The sequence below is a fragment of the Hoplias malabaricus genome, chromosome 12 (genome assembly GCF_029633855.1).
Source record: "Hoplias malabaricus isolate fHopMal1 chromosome 12, fHopMal1.hap1, whole genome shotgun sequence".
Classification (NCBI taxonomy): domain Eukaryota; kingdom Metazoa; phylum Chordata; class Actinopteri; order Characiformes; family Erythrinidae; genus Hoplias; species Hoplias malabaricus.
The window spans coordinates 8,120,986-8,141,612 of record NC_089811.1 but is presented as its reverse complement, the minus strand read 5'-3'; the positions used below and the strand labels follow the sequence as shown (position 1 = coordinate 8,141,612).

At 41.9% G+C, this 20,627-nt stretch overlaps 1 protein-coding gene and 1 long non-coding RNA gene across 4 annotated transcripts in view; one reads left to right on the top strand and one right to left on the bottom strand.

The window, feature by feature from the left end:
* Positions 1–68: 68 nt before the first annotated feature.
* Positions 69–20,627, top strand: part of asmt (acetylserotonin O-methyltransferase) — a 33,460-nt gene continuing 12,901 nt past the window's right edge. Inside the window, exons 1-3 of the mRNA XM_066686710.1 lie at positions 69–140; positions 455–632; positions 2,908–2,913. Coding sequence (XP_066542807.1) covers positions 69–140; positions 455–632; positions 2,908–2,913 — 256 coding nt within the window. The remainder of the gene's footprint in view (positions 141–454; positions 633–2,907; positions 2,914–20,627) is intronic.
* On the bottom strand, positions 2,222–16,621 carry LOC136710860 (uncharacterized). 3 transcript variants are annotated; one of them, XR_010804676.1, is made up of 8 exons: positions 16,583–16,621; positions 15,731–15,881; positions 14,355–14,727; positions 13,880–13,981; positions 11,750–11,851; positions 8,819–8,920; positions 7,128–7,222; positions 6,928–7,023 (listed from the first exon to the last, which is right to left on the bottom strand). It is a non-coding gene; the product is annotated as an uncharacterized lncRNA (long non-coding RNA). The 3 variants fall into 3 exon arrangements; XR_010804677.1 differs by lacking the exons at positions 6,928–7,023; positions 7,128–7,222 and adding an exon at positions 2,222–3,011; XR_010804678.1 differs by lacking the exons at positions 6,928–7,023; positions 7,128–7,222 and adding an exon at positions 7,338–7,421.

The following is a 20,627-nucleotide window of genomic DNA, read 5'->3' as shown; positions in this document are numbered from 1 at the left end:
TCGCTTTCTCTCTCTCACACACACACACACACACACAAACAGGGCTGAGCGGACCACTACTTTTGGAAATGTCTGAGGTGAAAGAGGACCTGTATCCTAAGAAAATCCTGGAGTACATGGAGGGTTACCTGGTGTCAAAGGTAATAATAAATATATATCTGTATATTTTTAATCGTATTTAATGTATTTTCTCAATGGTTATAGTAATAATAGTATGTTAAATATATTATGTTGAATATTGGGCTTAACCTCAGCTACCTATGTCTTTAAACACTTACTTTGTAAGAAGTTAATTCTTAGACTGTGCCACTGACTCTGCCTTTTGTTTCAGTCTCTTTGATTTATAAATATGTAATAACTGATTATTCCAGTAGTTTTTAAAGAAAACGTCCTTGTGTCGGTCTCACCTTTAAATACTGACCTGTCTCCTCCCCGTTTGTCACATCTCTAACAGACTCTGTTCACGGCGTGTGAGCTGGGGGTCTTTGACCTGCTGCAGGACTCAGAGCGCCCCCTGTCTGCAGCAGAGGTCTCCAAGTGTTTGGACACCAGTGAAGACGGGATGGACAGACTCCTCTCAGCCTGCGCCGGACTGGAGCTGCTCAACACACAGCCCAACACACACGGACAGAGTACAACACACACACACAGCCCAACAAACACGGACAGAGTACAACACACACACACACAGACAGAGTACAACACACACAAACACACACACACGGACAGAGTACAACACACACAAACACACACACACGGACAGAGTACAACACACACAAACACACACACACAGACAGAGTACAACACACACACACACACACACAGCCCAACACACACACACACAGCCCAACACACACAGACAGAGTACAACACACACACACACACAGCCCAACACTCACGGACAGAGTACAACACACACACACAGCCCAACAAACACGGACAGAATACAACACACACACACACACAGCCCAACACACACAGACAGAGTACAACACACACAAACACACACACACGGACAGAGTACAACACACACACACACACAGAGTACAACACACACACACACACACAGCCCAACACACACACAGAGTACAACACACACACACAGCCCAACACACACACAGAGTACAACACACACACAGAGTACAACACACACACACACACACAGCCCAACACACACACAGAGTACAACACACACACACACACACACAGCCCAACACACACACAGAGTACAACACACACACACACACACACAGCCCAACACACACACAGAGTACAACACACACACACACACAGCCCAACACACACAGACAGAGTACAACACACACACACACACAGCCCAACACTCACGGACAGAGTACAACACACACACACAGCCCAACAAACACGGACAGAATACAACACACACACACACAGCCCAACACACACGGACAGAGTACAACACACACAAACACACACACACGGACAGAGTACAACACACACACACACACACAGAGTACAACACACACACACACACACAGCCCAACACACACACAGAGTACAACACACACACACACACACAGCCCAACACACACACAGAGTACAACACACACACACAGAGTACAACACACACACACACACACACAGCCCAACACACACACAGAGTACAACACACACACACACACACACAGCCCAACACACACACAGAGTACAACACACACACACACACACACAGCCCAACACACACACAGAGTACAACACACACACACACACAGCCAGAACACACACACAGCCCAACACACACAGCCCAACACACACAGACAGAGTACAACACACACATACTTGTTTCTGTGCATTGTGGGGGTCACCTGGAGGAATACTCACATTGTGGGGTCCACCCTTTCCCAAGCTGCTACAGACTTGAAAAAAATCATGCTTTGTCAAAATGCACTTGTGAATCTTAATATCACTTCAAATTACAAATATCTCACCAAAATTGATTCTGACCAGACGTCCTCGTGACTTGTGGGGACATTTCAGGTTTGGAGTATATTTGGGGACCAAATATTACACAAATCACCTGTTCTCATTCTTTGTGGGGACCAATTTCATTTTGAGAGAGAACAATGTGTAATCTATAATTAATGCAGAAAAACAACTAATCCAGGCCAATGCATTCGTTTAAAGATGAATTTATTAACCTTTAACGTTATTTGAACTAATTTGTTCTTTTATTAAACTCTGAAAAAGATAGGCACAGATGTGTACATACTGTAGAAGCAATGAAGTTAGCCAAAAACTGAGAGAATAAAACACAATATAAATAAATAATACCTTGAATAACTGATGAGCTTAGCTAGGCTAAAGAAAATTAAAAATCAATATGAACACACACAATATAAACTCAGAATAATTGACATGAGACAGTCCATCTATGATATTAACCAAGAATTCCATTACGAACACTGTACTTACACTCGCTGTCCATTATATTAGTTACTCTTACCATGTAGGAGCACTGCCATGTCTGATCCACTCATACCAGAGCAACACATTCAGTGTGCTTGTGCAATGCATGGGACCTACACTACTGGACTGTTTGGTCCCTGGTTGGCTTTTCACTACCACAACCTCACCCCAAGAAATGTATCTGGAATCAAAACAAATCGCGCTAGGTGGGGGTCCTCTAGGGGTACTGCCCATTGAAGAACAGGGTGAAATCTGGTAAACAAAGCATGCAGCACAAGAAATGGACACTATTCTGTAAATGCTGAACTACAAAATGCTCCTACATTGTAAATGGAGCTGATGAAATGAACAGTGAGTATAGACACAAGGTGTTCCTATCAAAACTGCCTGGTCCGAGAGAGCTTTGATTAAGTCTGAAAACAGAAACTTTAAAACAATATAAATCACATCACAACATTGCAGAGACAGGTTTAAGAGCCCACTGTTCAGATGTATACAGTGAACAAACAGCTTTCCAGGAACTTTCCATCAACATGAGCTTCTCCACTCCATGGAATTCACTGGACCTAGGTGACAAAAAAAATATATATATATATCTCAAAGGAAATTTTCCTATGCCTAAATTTTAATAAAAATTTCTCTTTTACCAACATCTTTTTTGGCACAAATTGCATGATTTAATAAGGCTGTTTTTCTTACAACATGCAAAAGAGAAAACAGACCTACATTGGCACTCAAAATGGTATCAAGCCCCAAATTAGGATTATTAGCTATTTTTTTTGCAAAAAGTGATTAAAATAACAATTTAAATAGATAAAATTGTTTTCTCCCAATCCAACAAAAATGCCCAAAATAACTACTGCCTCAGAATTATTAAACACCTTTTAAAACCCTTTGTGACAGGTGTAATTAATACTTAGTAGAGTACCTTTTTACCATTTCTTTATACTTGAGTGAATCCATCTCATTCATAAAACAAGTACGTTCATAAATATCATTCAATTACATGTTTCTTGATGGATTCCTGATATATGATCACACTGCACGATTGTAGCCCCGATTTTCTTGTCAAAGACTGTTTTAATGGATCACGGGAACAACCCTTAGGTCAGAGGCAAATCAACACTATCTCGATCTCGATATCCAATAAATATCCAGTAGTATGAGACTTGTGACTGACAGTGAGCGAAGAGACAAGCTCCCATCAATGAGAATTTGAGGCATAGGCTGATGAGAAGAAGAACTACACTGTTGTCTGTGTTGTGTCTACTGGTCCTGTTCTGTATGTATTTTAAGATCTTTGTAATTACTGCATTGTACTCTCTGCACTAATGTTCTGGAGTCAAATACGGAGTCAAAAAAGGGTAAAAAATTTTGAGTTTGTAAAACAATACTCACAAATGTAACAGACTTTGTAACTGTGTTTGAGCAACTACATACACGTTAAAATCCACAAATGTATACGTCAAATTTAAAACAACAACTACAATAATAATAACTTAAATTCACAGATGTGTAAAAAAGATTTGCATTTGTAAATGAAATGTTGTGAATGTGTGAATTAGTAAAATACTTAAAATGTGCAAGAGCAAACCTTTTTTAAAGGTTCCAAATGTGACAGTGGGAGTTTTTGAATGAGATGGAAAAAAACACACATTCGCCTTCTCTGCTGTGTGTGCGAATATCTTTTTGCAGTTGCGAATTAAAGACCCTGTTTTGACGGCCAATTGATGGACCAATAGGAAAGCTTTAGCTGGACCAATCAGATCGCAAGGTTTGTTTAACCAATCGGATTTGTTGCTGTCAACCATAGCGCTTTTCCACCAAAAGAACTCTGGTTCTTGAACCAGTTCTGTTCCTGATTCTAGGAACATTGGTTCTTTCCAGTGAACCACCGCATTTCTACACATTTTGAGGGGAACCAGGAATACGTCATGAACGGAGACACTATGGCTGAGTTCAGAGGCATCCTGCTGACCTTGTGAACAGCGGAGAAACGTAACCAAGAGCCCAGAGCTTCAAATACAACGTCATCGCCCAGTGGAGCTTGACAGGGTCATTCACAACATTTCATATAAATAAATAATAGAAAAAAACAGGAACATGCCCCATTTTTATGCGTTTCTGGTGAAGTTAGGCGCAATTGCATGTGCGTTGATCAAAGCCGCGGCTCTTGTTTACGTTTCTCTGCTGTCCGTAGAAACGCGGCGGTTCACGGACCTGAGTTCATTTTGTGGAAAAGCGCTATGGTTGACAGCAACAAATCAATGTTCCAATTGGTTAAACAAACCTCACAATCTGCTTGGTCCAGCTAAAGATTTCCTATTGGTCCATCAATTGGCCGTCAAAACAGGGTCTTAAATCCGCATCTGCAAAAAGAGATTCGCACACGCAACAGAGAAGGAGAATGTGTGGTTTTTTCCATCTCATTCAAAAATTCCCCCAGTCACATTTGGAACTTTATAAAGGTTTGCTCTTGCACATTTTAAACCGTTTGAGAAGTTACTGATTCACACATTCACAACATTTCATTTACAAATGCAAATCTTTTTTGCACATTTGTGAATTTAATTTAATTGCTCAAAAGCAGTTACAAAGTCCATTACATTTGTGAGTATTGTTTTAAAATGCACCAGAGCAAACCTTTATGTTCCAAATGTGACAAAAAATGCACACATTCACCTTCTCTACTGCTTGTGTAAATCTCTTTTCACAGTTGTGAATTTTTGACCCTGATTGGCCAACTGATGTACCAATAGGAAAGCTTTAGCTGTACCAATCATATAGTGAGGTTTATTTAACCGATCAGAACATTGATTTGTTGCTGTCAATCACAGCGCTATTTCACCAAAAGAACTCTGGCTCCTAAACCGGTTCCATTCCTGATTCTTGGAACCTTGGTTCTTTCCAATGAACTGCTGCGTTTCTACACGTTTAAAGGGGAAACAGGTATACGTCATTAGCGGGGGAGTCGGTGTGCCTGAATACAGCGCCAGCACCAAAGACTGTTAGACTCATTGTTTATTCTTTGTTTACCATGAAGTCAGACCCGAGTGAGATATAATACTGTGTAAATGTTGCCGAGTTCAGAGCCGTCCTGCTGAGCTTGTGAACAGCAGAGAAACGTAACCGAGAGCTGTGGCTCTGACCAACACAAATGGAATCGCACACAAACAGCACCAGAAACAAAAAAACAGGGCGTGTTCCTGTTTTATTTCTTTTTATTTATTTATTTGAAACGTTGTAAATTACCCTGTCAAGCTCCGCAGTGCAATAACGCTGCATTTGAAACTCAGCTGGGAACAAATTTTTCTAGGTCGCGAACCAGTTTGTGTAGATGGAAACATACCAAACGGTTCCAAATTCACCTTGCGAACTGGAACCGTTCTGGTTCCTTTTTGGTGGAAATGCACTATCAGAGATACAATAGAGTAGGGGTCCCCAATTACTTTTACTCAAGGGCCACATCCAACAAACATCGTAAAAGCAGGGTGTCATTCTCATATTTTTTCATACAGTACTTTACAAGATTTATTATTTCGGTTAATATATTAAGTCTATGTAAATCGGTAGGCCTTACTAACTACAGTTATTTTATTTTACAAACACTTCAATGAGAGAAGTGATAGTGGCAGGTGGAAACGAGATACCTGAATTTTTGTATTTAAATTGTATCAGCAGCAAATTGCAAGAATGCAAACCCCAGCCTTGTATGTGTAACGAGACCAATGGCCTGATGTGGCAGCAAGTCCAGTTTATATTATTACATTTATTCAAACTAGGAACTATGACTAAACGTTAACTACATCAGTGGCGTAGCCACAAATTGATCTTTGGGTGGGCCTGTGTAAAATTGTGTGGGCACAATTATTCTTTCTATAATAATAAGCAGTGTGATTTATGAAATTGTAGGCTGCCAACTTTCTGAAACCAAATTTAGGGACACATTTATAGCTTTACTATTTTAAATACTTCACTAATTACAATTTATATAAATAAATCATGGACAGTTAATACAAGTGAGGACCAATGAGAAGCATGTTCTGTGGAGTACCTGCCCCTCCCTCTGGCTAAGGGAGACCTGCAGAGCTTCTGTCTGTTTCAAACTATAAGTTTTTACAGTCTAACCTCAAAACAATATAATAAATGGTGTCCTGTGTTGGTTCAATACCAAACACGGCTTTCAGTGTCCAAATATCGAACAAAGTTTGGGAACTGTACAGAACGTGGGTGGCAGGCACATGCAAGACCAGTAGAGATAGGTGTTATGGGATTTGTAACCAAGTTTGCTGCATCCATGCATGTGAACTTCGATATCAGGTGCGGAAAACTATGGGCAGCTGTGGAGGAGTTATCAGAACCAGCTGAAAATCTAGTCAGCAGTTGTGGAAAAGAAAAAAAATACTTGGGGAAAATGCATATTACTTAGAGAAATACACTGTAACGTAAGCTGTAGTTCAGAAAATGTTGTCTGTATACTGACCTGTGAGTGTACTGCTATAGTAGGAGTGTCTCCCTAGAAGTGGTCCCTACGATGCTACACCTGACAGTGTGTGTCACCAATACAAACTGAAAGAGCTGTGTCAGAAAAGAAAATAATAACAAATTCAAACTAGACCCTCAGTGACACCAGTCATGAGGTAACATACACTGTAGTTCAGAAAAGCTGTCTGTATATTGACCTGTGAGTGTGCTGCTGTAGTAGGAGTGTCTTCCTAGAAGTGGTCCCTACGAAGCTAGACCTGACAGTGTGTGTCACCAATAAAACCTTAAAGAGCTGTATCAGAAAAGAAAATAATAACAAATTCAAACTAGACCCTCAGTGACACCAGTCATGAGGTAACATACACTGTAGTTCAGAAAAGCTGTCTGTATATTGACCTGTGAGTGTACTGCTGTAGTAGGAGTGTCTTCCTAGAAGTGGTCCCTACGACGCTAGACCTGACAGTGTGTGTCACCAATACAACCTTAAAGCGCTGTGTCAGAAAAGAAAATAATAACAAATTCAAACTAGACCCTCAGTGACATCAGTCATGAGCTAATGTACAGTGTAGTTCAGAAACGCTGTCTATATATTGACCTGTGAGTGTACTGCTATAGTAGGAGTGTCTCCCTAGAAGGGGACCCTTCTATGCTAGACTTGACAGTGTGTGTCACCAATACAACCTTAAAGAGCTGTATCAGAAAAGAAAATAATAACAAATTCAAATTAGAACCTCAGTGACATCAGTCATGAGGTAATGTACACTGTAGTTCAGATAAACTGTCTGTATATTGACCTGTGAGTGTACTGCTTTAGTAGGAGTGTCTCCCTAGAAGGGGACCCCACTATGCTAGACCTGACAGTGTGTGTAACTAATATAATCTTAAAGAGCTTTATCAGAAAAGAAAATAATAACAAATTCAAACTAGAACCTCAGTGACATCAGTCATGAGGTAATGTACACTGTAGTTCAGATAAACTGTCTGTATATTGACCTGTGAGTGTACTGCTTTAGTAGGAGTGTCTCCCTAGAAGGGGACCCCACTATGCTAGACCTGACAGTGTGTGTCATTAATATAAGCTTAAAGAGCTGTGTCAGAAAAGAAAATAATAACAAATTCAAACTAGACCCTCAGTGACATCAGTCATGAGGTAATGTACACTGTAATTCAGATAAACTGTCTGTATATTTACATGTGAGTGTACTGCTTTAGTAGGAGTGTCTCCCTAGAAGGGGACCCCACTATGCTAGACCTGACAGTGTGTGTCATTAATATAAGCTTAAAGAGCTGTGTCAGAAAAGAAAATAATAACAAATTCAAATTAGACCCTCAGTGACATCAGTCATGGGGTAATGTACACTGTAGTTCAGATAAACTGTCTGTATATTGACCTGTGAGTGTACTGCTATAGTAGGAGTGTCTCCCTAGAATGGGACCCCTCTATGCTAGACCTGACAGTGTGTGTCACTAATATAAGCTTAAAGAGCTGTGTCAGAAAAGAAAATAATAACAAATTCAAACTAGACACTCAGTGACATCAGTCATGAGGTAATGTACAGTGTAGTTCAGAAACGCTGTCTGTATATTGACATGTGAGTGTACTGCTTTAGTAGGTGTTTCTCCCTAAACGGGGACCCCACTATGCTAGACCTGACAGTGTGTGTGTGTGCACATTTGACCAAAACCTTTTCAATAGTTCCGTCCTGAGAGGGTCCCCACAACGTAAGGCCTGAGAGTGTGTGTAACCAGTACCATCCCTAAGGCCTCACCCAAAAGCAATGAACTATAACAATTTTGTACCAGAGAAATTAACTTCAACTGACCACAGTGACCTGCCTCACTAAAACCTATTTCAGTGACTATATGGACATGAAACCTTTTTAAATACCTCCAAGTCAGAGGACGGCGCTCCAGCGCTGAGCACAGGACCGGAAGCTCAGTGGGTTTGTTCTACCATGTCCATCGTGTCAGCGGTGTCCTCTCATGCCTTCTACAGAGATTTCAAACAACAGTAAAACATTTCGGTGAACACCACACACAAATACATTAGTATTTAAAGTGCAATACATTTTACAACATGTTTAATCTCTCATCAGTTAAACAATTGCTGAGTCAAATTGACTTGACATGGATACACCATGGTATTAAAAAACGTAAGACACATTTGTCCTGACACAAGTAACAATTTCAGATTATACCACCAATACAATCGCCAATACAACCTGAAAGAGCTGAATCAGAAAAGTAAATAACCAATTTAAACTAGACCCTCAGTGACATCAGTCATAAGGTAACGTACACTGTAGTTCAGAAACACTGTCTGTATATTGACCTGTGAGTGTACTGCTATAGTAGGAGTGTCTCCCTAGAAGGGGAACCCTCTATGCTAGACCTGACAGTGTGTGTCACTAATATAACCTGAAAGAGCTGTGTCAGAAAAGAAAATAATAACAAATTCAAACTAGACCCTCAGTGACATCAGTCATGAGCTAACGTACACTGTAGTTCGGAAAAGCTGTCTGTATATTGAGATGTGAGTGTACTGCTATAGTAGGAGTTTCTCCCTAGAAAGGGACCCCTCTATGCCAGACCTGACAGTGTGTGTCATTAATATAAGCTTAAAGAGCTGTGTCAGAAAAGAAAATAATAACAAATTCAAACTAGACCCTCAGTGACATCAGTCATGAGGTAATGTACACTGTAGTTCAGATAAACTGTCTGTATATTGACCTGTGAGTGTACTGCTTTAGTAGATGTGTCTCCCTAAACGGGGACCCCACTAGGCTAGACCTGACAGTGTGTGTCACTAATATAAGCTTAAAGCGCTGTGTCAGAAAAGAAAATAATAACAAATTCAAACTAAACCCTCAGTGACATCAGTCATGAGGTAATGTACAGTGTAGTTCAGAAACGCTGTCTGTATATTGACCTGTGAGTGTACTGCTATAGTAGGAGTGTCTCCCTAGAAGGGGACCCCGCTATGCAAGACCTGACAGTGTGTGTCGCTAATATAAGCTTAAAGCGCTGTGTCAGAAAAGAAAATAATAACAAATTCAAACTAGACCCTCAGTGACATCAGTCATGAGCTAATGTACAGTGTAGTTCAGAAACGCTGTCTGTATATTGACCTGTGAGTGTACTGCTATAGTAGGAGTGTCTCCCTAGAAGGGGACCCTTCTATGCTAGACTTGACAGTGTGTGTCACCAATACAACCTTAAAGAGCTGTATCAGAAAAGAAAATAATAACAAATTCAAATTAGAACCTCAGTGACATCAGTCATGAGGTAATGTACACTGTAGTTCAGATAAACTGTCTGTATATTGACCTGTGAGTGTACTGCTTTAGTAGGAGTGTCTCCCTAGAAGGGGACCCCACTATGCTAGACCTGACAGTGTGTGTAACTAATATAATCTTAAAGAGCTTTATCAGAAAAGAAAATAATAACAAATTCAAACTAGAACCTCAGTGACATCAGTCATGAGGTAATGTACACTGTAGTTCAGATAAAGTGTCTGTATATTGACCTGTGAGTGTACTGCTTTAGTAGGAGTGTCTCCCTAGAAGGGGACCCCACTATGCTAGACCTGACAGTGTGTGTCATTAATATAAGCTTAAAGAGCTGTGTCAGAAAAGAAAATAATAACAAATTCAAACTAGACCCTCAGTGACATCAGTCATGAGGTAATGTACACTGTAATTCAGATAAACTGTCTGTATATTTACATGTGAGTGTACTGCTTTAGTAGGAGTGTCTCCCTAGAAGGGGACCCCACTATGCTAGACCTGACAGTGTGTGTCATTAATATAAGCTTAAAGAGCTGTGTCAGAAAAGAAAATAATAACAAATTCAAACTAGACCCTCAGTGACATCAGTCATGGGGTAATGTACACTGTAGTTCAGATAAACTGTCTGTATATTGACCTGTGAGTGTACTGCTTTAGTAGGTGTTTCTACCTAAACGGGGACCCCACTATGCTAGACCTGACAGTGTGTGTCACTAATATAAGCTTAAAGCGCTGTGTCAGAAAAGAAAATAATAACAAATTCGAACTAGACCCTCAGTGACATCAATCATGAGGTAATGTACACTGTAGTTCAGAAACGCTGTCTGTATATTGACCTGTGAGTGTACTGCTATAGTAGGAGTGTCTCCCTAGAATGGGACCCCTCTATGCTAGACCTGACAGTGTGTGTCATTAATATAAGCTTAAAGAGCTGTGTCAGAAAAGAAAATAATAACAAATTCAAATTAGACCCTCAGTGACATCAGTCATGGGGTAATGTACACTGTAGTTCAGATAAACTGTCTGTATATTGACCTGTGAGTGTACTGCTATAGTAGGAGTGTCTCCCTAGAATGGGACCCCTCTATGCTAGACCTGACAGTGTGTGTCACTAATATAAGCTTAAAGAGCTGTGTCAGAAAAGAAAATAATAACAAATTCAAACTAGACACTCAGTGACATCAGTCATGAGGTAATGTACAGTGTAGTTCAGAAACGCTGTCTGTATATTGACATGTGAGTGTACTGCTTTAGTAGGTGTTTCTCCCTAAACGGGGACCCCACTATGCTAGACCTGACAGTGTGTGTGTGTGCACATTTGACCAAAACCTTTTCAATAGTTCCGTCCTGAGAGGGTCCCCACAACGTAAGGCCTGAGAGTGTGTGTAACCAGTACCATCCCTAAGGCCTCACCCAAAAGCAATGAACTATAACAATTTTGTACCAGAGAAATTAACTTCAACTGACCACAGTGACCTGCCTCACTAAAACCTATTTCAGTGACTATATGGACATGAAACCTTTTTAAATACCTCCAAGTCAGAGGACGGCGCTCCAGCGCTGAGCACAGGACCGGAAGCTCAGTGGGTTTGTTCTACCATGTCCATCGTGTCAGCGGTGTCCTCTCATGCCTTCTACAGAGATTTCAAACAACAGTAAAACATTTCGGTGAACACCACACACAAATACATTAGTATTTAAAGTGCAATACATTTTACAACATGTTTAATCTCTCATCAGTTAAACAATTGCTGAGTCAAATTGACTTGACATGGATACACCATGGTATTAAAAAACGTAAGACACATTTGTCCTGACACAAGTAACAATTTCAGATTATACCACCAATACAATCGCCAATACAACCTGAAAGAGCTGAATCAGAAAAGTAAATAACCAATTTAAACTAGACCCTCAGTGACATCAGTCATAAGGTAACGTACACTGTAGTTCAGAAACGCTGTCTGTATATTGACCTGTGAGTGTACTGCTATAGTAGGAGTGTCTCCCTAGAAGGGGAACCCTCTATGCTAGACCTGACAGTGTGTGTCACTAATATAACCTGAAAGAGCTGTGTCAGAAAAGAAAATAATAACAAATTCAAACTAGACCCTCAGTGACATCAGTCATGAGCTAACGTACACTGTAGTTCGGAAAAGCTGTCTGTATATTGAGATGTGAGTGTACTGCTATAGTAGGAGTTTCTCCCTAGAAAGGGACCCCTCTATGCCAGACCTGACAGTGTGTGTCATTAATATAAGCTTAAAGAGCTGTGTCAGAAAAGAAAATAACAAATTCAAACTAGACCCTCAGTGACATCAGTCATGAGGTAATGTACACTGTAGTTCAGATAAACTGTCTGTATATTGACCTGTGAGTGTACTGCTTTAGTAGATGTGTCTCCCTAAACGGGGACCCCACTAGGCTAGACCTGACAGTGTGTGTCACTAATATAAGCTTAAAGCGCTGTGTCAGAAAAGAAAATAATAACAAATTCAAACTAAACCCTCAGTGACATCAGTCATGAGGTAATGTACAGTGTAGTTCAGAAACGCTGTCTGTATATTGACCTGTGAGTGTACTGCTATAGTAGGAGTGTCTCCCTAGAAGGGGACCCCGCTATGCAAGACCTGACAGTGTGTGTCGCTAATATAAGCTTAAAGCGCTGTGTCAGAAAAGAAAATAATAACAAATTCAAACTAGACCCTCAGTGACATCAGTCATGAGCTAATGTACAGTGTAGTTCAGAAACGCTGTCTGTATATTGACCTGTGAGTGTACTGCTATAGTAGGAGTGTCTCCCTAGAAGGGGACCCCTCTATGCTAGACCTGACAGTGTGTGTCACTAATATAAGCTTAAAGAGGTGTGTCAGAAAAGAAAATAATAACAAATTCAAACTAGACCCTCAGTGACATCAGTCATGGGGTAATGTACACTGTAGTTCAGATAAACTGTCTGTATATTGACCTGTGAGTGTACTGCTTTAGTAGGTGTGTCTCCCTAAACGGGGACCCCACTATGCTAGACCTGACAGTGTGTGTCATTAATATAAGCTTAAAGAGCTGTGTCAGAAAAGAAAATAATAACAAATTCAAACTAGACCCTCAGTGACATCAGCCATGGGGTAATGTACACTGTAGTTCAGATAAACTGTCTGTATATTGACCTGTGAGTGTACTGCTTTAGTAGGTGTGTCTCCCTAAACGGGGACCCCACTATGCTAGACCTGACAGTGTGTGTCACTAATATAAGCTTAAAGAGCTGTGTCAGAAAAGAAAATAATAACAAATTCAAACTAGACCCTCAGTGACATCAGTCATGGGGTAATGTACACTGTAGTTCAGATAAACTGTCTGTATATTGACCTGTGCGTGTACTGCTTTAGTAGGTGTTTCTCCCTTAACGGGGACCCCACTATGCAAGACCTGACAGTGTGTGTGTGCACATTTGACCAAAACCTTTTCAATAGTTCCGTCCTGAGAGGGTCCCCACAACGTACGACCTGAGAGTATGTGTAACCAGTACCATCCCTAAGGCCTCACCCAAAAGCAATGAACTATCACAATTTTGTACCAGAGAAATTAACTTCAACTGACCACAGTGACCTGCCTCACTAAAATCTATTTCAGTGACTATATGTATATGAAACCTTTTTAAATACCTCCAAGTCAGAGGACGGAGCTCCAGCGCTGAGCACAGGACCGGAAGCTCAGGGGGTTTGTTCTACCATGTCCATCATGTCAGCGGTGTCCTCTCATGCCTTCTAAAGAGATTTCAAACAACAGTAAAACAGCCTACAGTTAATGAAATATCACAATTTAATATTAAACATTTGGTAACCACAAATGAGACTATCAGTGTAATTTAATGAATACACAATCTTTTATTTTAATCTACATATTATGCATAACCTAGCTTCAGTTCAAAAATTGAAAAGTTTTAAAAACACATTAGCATTTAGCAGAAAATAAAAATAAAAAGCTGAATTTTACCAGTACTCCTTATATTACAAATAACTACTCTACAACTGCTTAAAGGCTGCTAATTTAAAACATTAAGTGAACTATACAGGCAAAAAAAAAAAAAAACCCACAATGCACAATTTAATCTTGAAGAAAAGATTATACTAGATTTACCTTTATATGAGTTTAGAGATACCTTCCAATACATTGGTGTTGATAGTGGCACTGATGACATTCTGTGCTGCTTCATCAAGTGCTTTCACTCTCCTCCGTCTCAATTGTACTGTCCTCCTGGAACTCACAATATGCGTAAATGTAGGCAGACAAATCATAACCTAGCCACTGAAATACATTGCATTGTAATGCTGGTCCCAAGCGTGTATACATAGGGAGGGTTGTGTCAGAAAGATTATCTTTTATATAAAATATGTCAAATTAACAATGCAGATCACTAACAAGAGTTCCATATCGGATCAGAGGAGGCCCGGGTTAACAACGTCCACCATTGGGATTGTTTCCTGTCAGTGTACCAGTGGAAATTGGGATACTGTTGGTCACAGGAGGAGAAGGAGAGGGGGAACAAGAGTTGAGAGACAAAATAAAGAAGAGGGTGAGGAAGGTGGAGGTGAGAGTGGAAACACTGAACGTTAGCACTATGACTGGTAAAAGGAGAGAGGTAGATGATATGGTGGTAGAATTTGCCCCAAAAAATGCAAATGGCAGTAGTAAATACTTATTTTCAGAAGAAGGAAGAGCATAGGGTGACATTTAAGAGTGGAGGAAGGTCTACACATGTGGACTATGTTTTATGCAGGCGAAGCAACCTGAAGGAATTTAGTGACTGTAAGGTGGTGGCAGGGGTGAAGTATAGCAAGGCATCATCAGACGGTGGTGGTAGGTAGGATGTATTTGGAGGTGAAGAAAAGGAAGTGGGTGAGGGCTAAATCACAGATCAGATGGTGGACGTTAAAGTAAGAACAGTACGGTGTGTGATTCAGGGAGGAGGTGAGGCAGATGCTAGGTGGGGTGGACGAGGTGATGGACAGATGGGCAGAGACTGCAAAAGCAGTGAGGGAATCGGCTACAGGTACTGTGTTTGTTGTATGGACAGAGGAAGGAAGGGAGGAGACGTTGTACTGGAATAAGGAGATCATGCAGGAAATCTTAAGAAGGAAGTGGTCGACAAAATAGAATTGGAATCTCAAGAGAGATGTCTAAAGAAATACAAAAAAATGCAGCATCAAGCAAACGGAGAAGTGACAAAGGCTAGGGAAAATGCACGTGAAAAGTTGTATGAGAATATGGATAGTGAGGTTAGAATAAAAGACATGTATCGACTGGCGAGATGAGAGAGGAACAGGATGTGAGGATATACAGCATGTTAGGATGATAATGAATGTAGAAGGTATTGTGCAGACTAATGAAGAGATGATATTTGAAGGTGGAAGGAGTACTTTGAGGAACTGATGAATGTTTGTGAGGAGAATAGGGAGCATGTTAAGGTTAGTCTGGAGCTATGGAGGAACACAGTAATTCATTCACTCACTTACTGTAAGTACACATCTAAATGTGAATAAACAGTTCTCGTATTCTGAGCTTAGATGCAGATCAGTCGAGGGGTCAGTGCATTACTCTCCTTTTCCTCTTTCCACCTGCCCAGAAACGGCTTCTGCTGTCTCCCTCTCCAAAATCTCTCTCTGCCTAAAAGTAAACGAATACAAACAAACCAAATGTTACAAGCAAGTCAGGCTTATAGTACACACCAAATGCTCACTGATTTTCAAATGAAGGAGTTGCAAATATAACCATAGGCTACACTGTCAAACACATTGTTTTAGATTTGCAGATTTTTAACATCTCAAAGCAATTTTACGTGATTTAAACTAATTACAAAAACCCACATATTGGCACTTTAATTTAACTTTCACGTCTGTCTTTCTCTCTCAAGTGAATGCACTGAAAATACAGTTTTAATAAAACTCTGATTATATGATTCTAATAAAATATCACGTTTACTCTCAATATTAAACATTTACAAATGAAGCGTCACCTTAAACACTTGCCTCTAACTGGCCTCTATAATGTAAACAGCTGAAGTAACTGTCTCTCTGTCTCCAACACGCATTCATGGAAACAGAGTCCTTTAAAAACTTCATTTTACAAAACCAGCCGAATATTCTCTCTATAACCAGTATAACGTTAGCTAAAGGACGAAAGCTGTTGTTAACGTCACATTTCACGGGCCTCTTTCTCTCTGCACTACTCACACACGGAAATATAGCCCTTTAAAACATTTAAAACAGCTTAATAACTCCCATTCTCTCTATATACACACATAAATACGACTAAAATAAGCGTTACATTACCGAGTAAAGCCATATATTTAAGCCGTTGTTTATTACCTTTCAGCTCGTCCTGTGCACGACCCCGCAGACTCTTCGTGGAACAGAGGGATTATGGGAAGTGTAGTTCCTTTGTAGTTCCGAGTTGCTTTTCCTTCATTCAATGTAGAACGGTGAAAACTACAAACCGACATTTTATATTCGCTTCCATTACACAGAGCCATTATCTTCAACCAAATGTTCGGCTGAGCTATTTTAATACATAAAGAGTGGACTATATTTACACGTATATGAATTTTACTCTTGAACGTGTCACCATTAAAGACTTTATAACGCTGATGTTTGAACTAAAAGTTTTAATTTAAACAATTTAATTCGCCTCCTCACTAACTTACAACATACTACACCAGGATTAATGTTTTGTAACTAAATGTATGTCCATGTACATTTCTTGTTAAGATTATTTTCTATGTTTAAAAGACTAACTAGTTGTGTACGGTGTTTTATTTGTGTTTACCTTGGAGAAGGAGCCATTAATGCAGTGTTTAAAGGACCCTAGTTCATTTAATATGAGTCACTATCAGTGTTGCGTAGACGCAGTAGTGAAGTGTGTACGGACCCCCACGATCTGTGTGTTCATGCAATACCACCGAGTGCCACCGGGGGCGTGGTGAGCAGAGTCACACACAGATGAGACACACGGCTGTCAGGTTTGTGTGAAGCATGGGGGCCAAAAAAAAAAACTGCACCACCCATATCAGCATGGCCTCCTGAGTCAGCTGACCCATTTTGGCTGAAAACATTGTGGGGACCAGCAAACCGGTCCCCACCATGTTTTTGGTCCCCACACCGTGAGTGTGCTAACAGGTTGCGGACCCCACCATGTAATATAAACAAACACACACACACACACAGCCCAACACTCACGGACAGAGTACAACACACACACACAGCCCAACAAACACGGACAGAATACAACAAACACACACACAGCCCAACACACACAGACAGAGTACAACACACACAAACACACACACACGGACAGAGTACAACACACACACACACACACAGCCCAACACACACACAGAGTACAACACACACACACACACACAGCCCAACACACACACAGAGTACAACACACACACACACACACAGCCCAACACACACACACACACACACAGCCCAACACACACACAGAGTACAACACACACACACACACACAGCCCAACACACACACAGAGTACAACACACACACACACACACAGAGTACAACACACACACACACACAGCCCAACACACACAGACAGAGTACAACACACACACACACACAGCCCAACACACACAGACAGAGTACAACACACACACACACAGCCCAACACACACGGACACACAGCCCAACACACACGGACAAAGTACAACACACAGACACACACAGCCCAACACACACAGAGTACAACATACACACACACACACACACACAGCCCAACAAACACGGACAGAGTACCACACACACACACAGCCCAACACACACACACAGCCCAACACACACAGACAGAGTACAACACACACACACACACACAGCCCAACACACACGGACAAAGTACAACACACACACACACACAGCCCAACACACACAGACAGAGTACAACACACAGACAGAGTACAACACACACACGGACAGAGTACAACAAACACACACACACACAGCCCAACACACACGGACAGAGTACAACACACACACAGCCCAACACACACAGACAGAGTACAACACACAGACAGAGTACAACACACACACACACACACACGGACAGAGTACAACAAACACACACACACACAGCCCAACACACACGGACAGAGTACAACACACACACACACACAGCCCAACACACACAGAGTACAACACACACACACACACAGCCCAACACACACAGACAGAGTACAACACACACACACAGCCCAACACACACAGACAGAGTACAACACACACACACAGCCCAACACACACAGACAGAGTACAACACACACACACAGCCCAACACACACAGACAGAGTACAACACACACACACACACAGCCCAACACACACGGACAGAGTACAACACACACACACAGACAGAGTACAACACACACACACACACAGCCCAACACACACAGAGTACAACACACACACACACACAGCCCAACACACACAGACAGAGTACAACACACACACACAGCCCAACACACACAGACAGAGTACAACACACACACACAGCCCAACACACACAGACAGAGTACAACACACACACACACAGCCCAACACACACGGACAGAGTACAACACACACACACACACACAGCCCAAAACACACAGACAGAGTACAACACACACACACAGCCCAACACACACGGACAGAGTACAACACACACACACAGCCCAACACACACGGACAGAGTACAACACACACACACACAGCCCAACACACACGGACAGAGTACAACACACACACACACAGCCCAACACACACGGACAGAGTACAACACAGACACAGCCCAACACACACAGACAGAGTACAACACACACACACACACACACAGCCCAACACACACGGACAGAGTACAACACACACACACAGCCCAACACACACAGACAGAGTACAACACACACACACACAGCCCAACACACACGGACAGAGTACAACACAGACACAGCCCAACACACACAGACAGAGTACAACACACACACACACACACACACACAGCCCAACACACACGGACAGAGTACAACACACACACAGCCCAACACACACAGACAGAGTACAACACACACACACACAGCCCAACACACACGGACAGAGTACAACACAGACACAGCCCAACACACACAGACAGAGTACAACACACACACACAGCCCAACACACACGGACAGAGTACAACACACACACACAGCCCAACACACACGGACAGAGTACAACACACACACACACAGCCCAACACACACGGACAGAGTACAACACACACACACACAGCCCAACACACACAGACAGAGTACAACACAGACACAGCCCAACACACACAGACAGAGTACAACACACACACACACACACACAGCCCAACACACACGGACAGAGTACAACACACACACACAGCCCAACACACACAGACAGAGTACAACACACACACACACAGCCCAACACACACGGACAGAGTACAACACAGACACAGCCCAACACACACAGACAGAGTACAACACACACACACACACACACACACACACAGCCCAACACACACGGACAGAGTACAACACACACACAGCCCAACACACACAGACAGAGTACAACACACACACACACAGCCCAACACACACGGACAGAGTACAACACAGACACAGCCCAACACACACAGACAGAGTACAACACACACACACAGCCCAACACACACGGACAGAGTACAACAAACACACACAGCCCAACACACACAGACAGAGTACAACACACACACACACAGCCCAACACACACGGACAGAGTACAACACAGACACAGCCCAACACACACAGACAGAGTACAACACACACACACACACACACACACAGCCCAACACACACGGACAGAGTACAACACAGACACAGCCCAACACACACAGACAGAGTACAACACACACACACACACACAGCCCAACACACACGGACAGAGTACAACACACACACACAGCCCAACACACACAGACAGAGTACAACACACACACACACAGCCCAACACACACGGACAGAGTACAACACAGACACAGCCCAACACACACAGACAGAGTACAACACACACACACACACACACACACAGCCCAACACACACGGACAGAGTACAACACACACACAGCCCAACACACACGGACAGAGTACAACACACACACACAGCCCAACACACACAGACAGAGTACAACACACACGACACACACACACACACACACAGCCCAACACACACGGACAGAGTACAACACACACACACACACACAGCCCAACACACACAGACAGAGTACAACACACACACACAGCCCAACACACACAGCCCAACTCACACAGATAGAGTACAACACACACACACACACGGACAGAGTACTGTTTTGTTTTGTT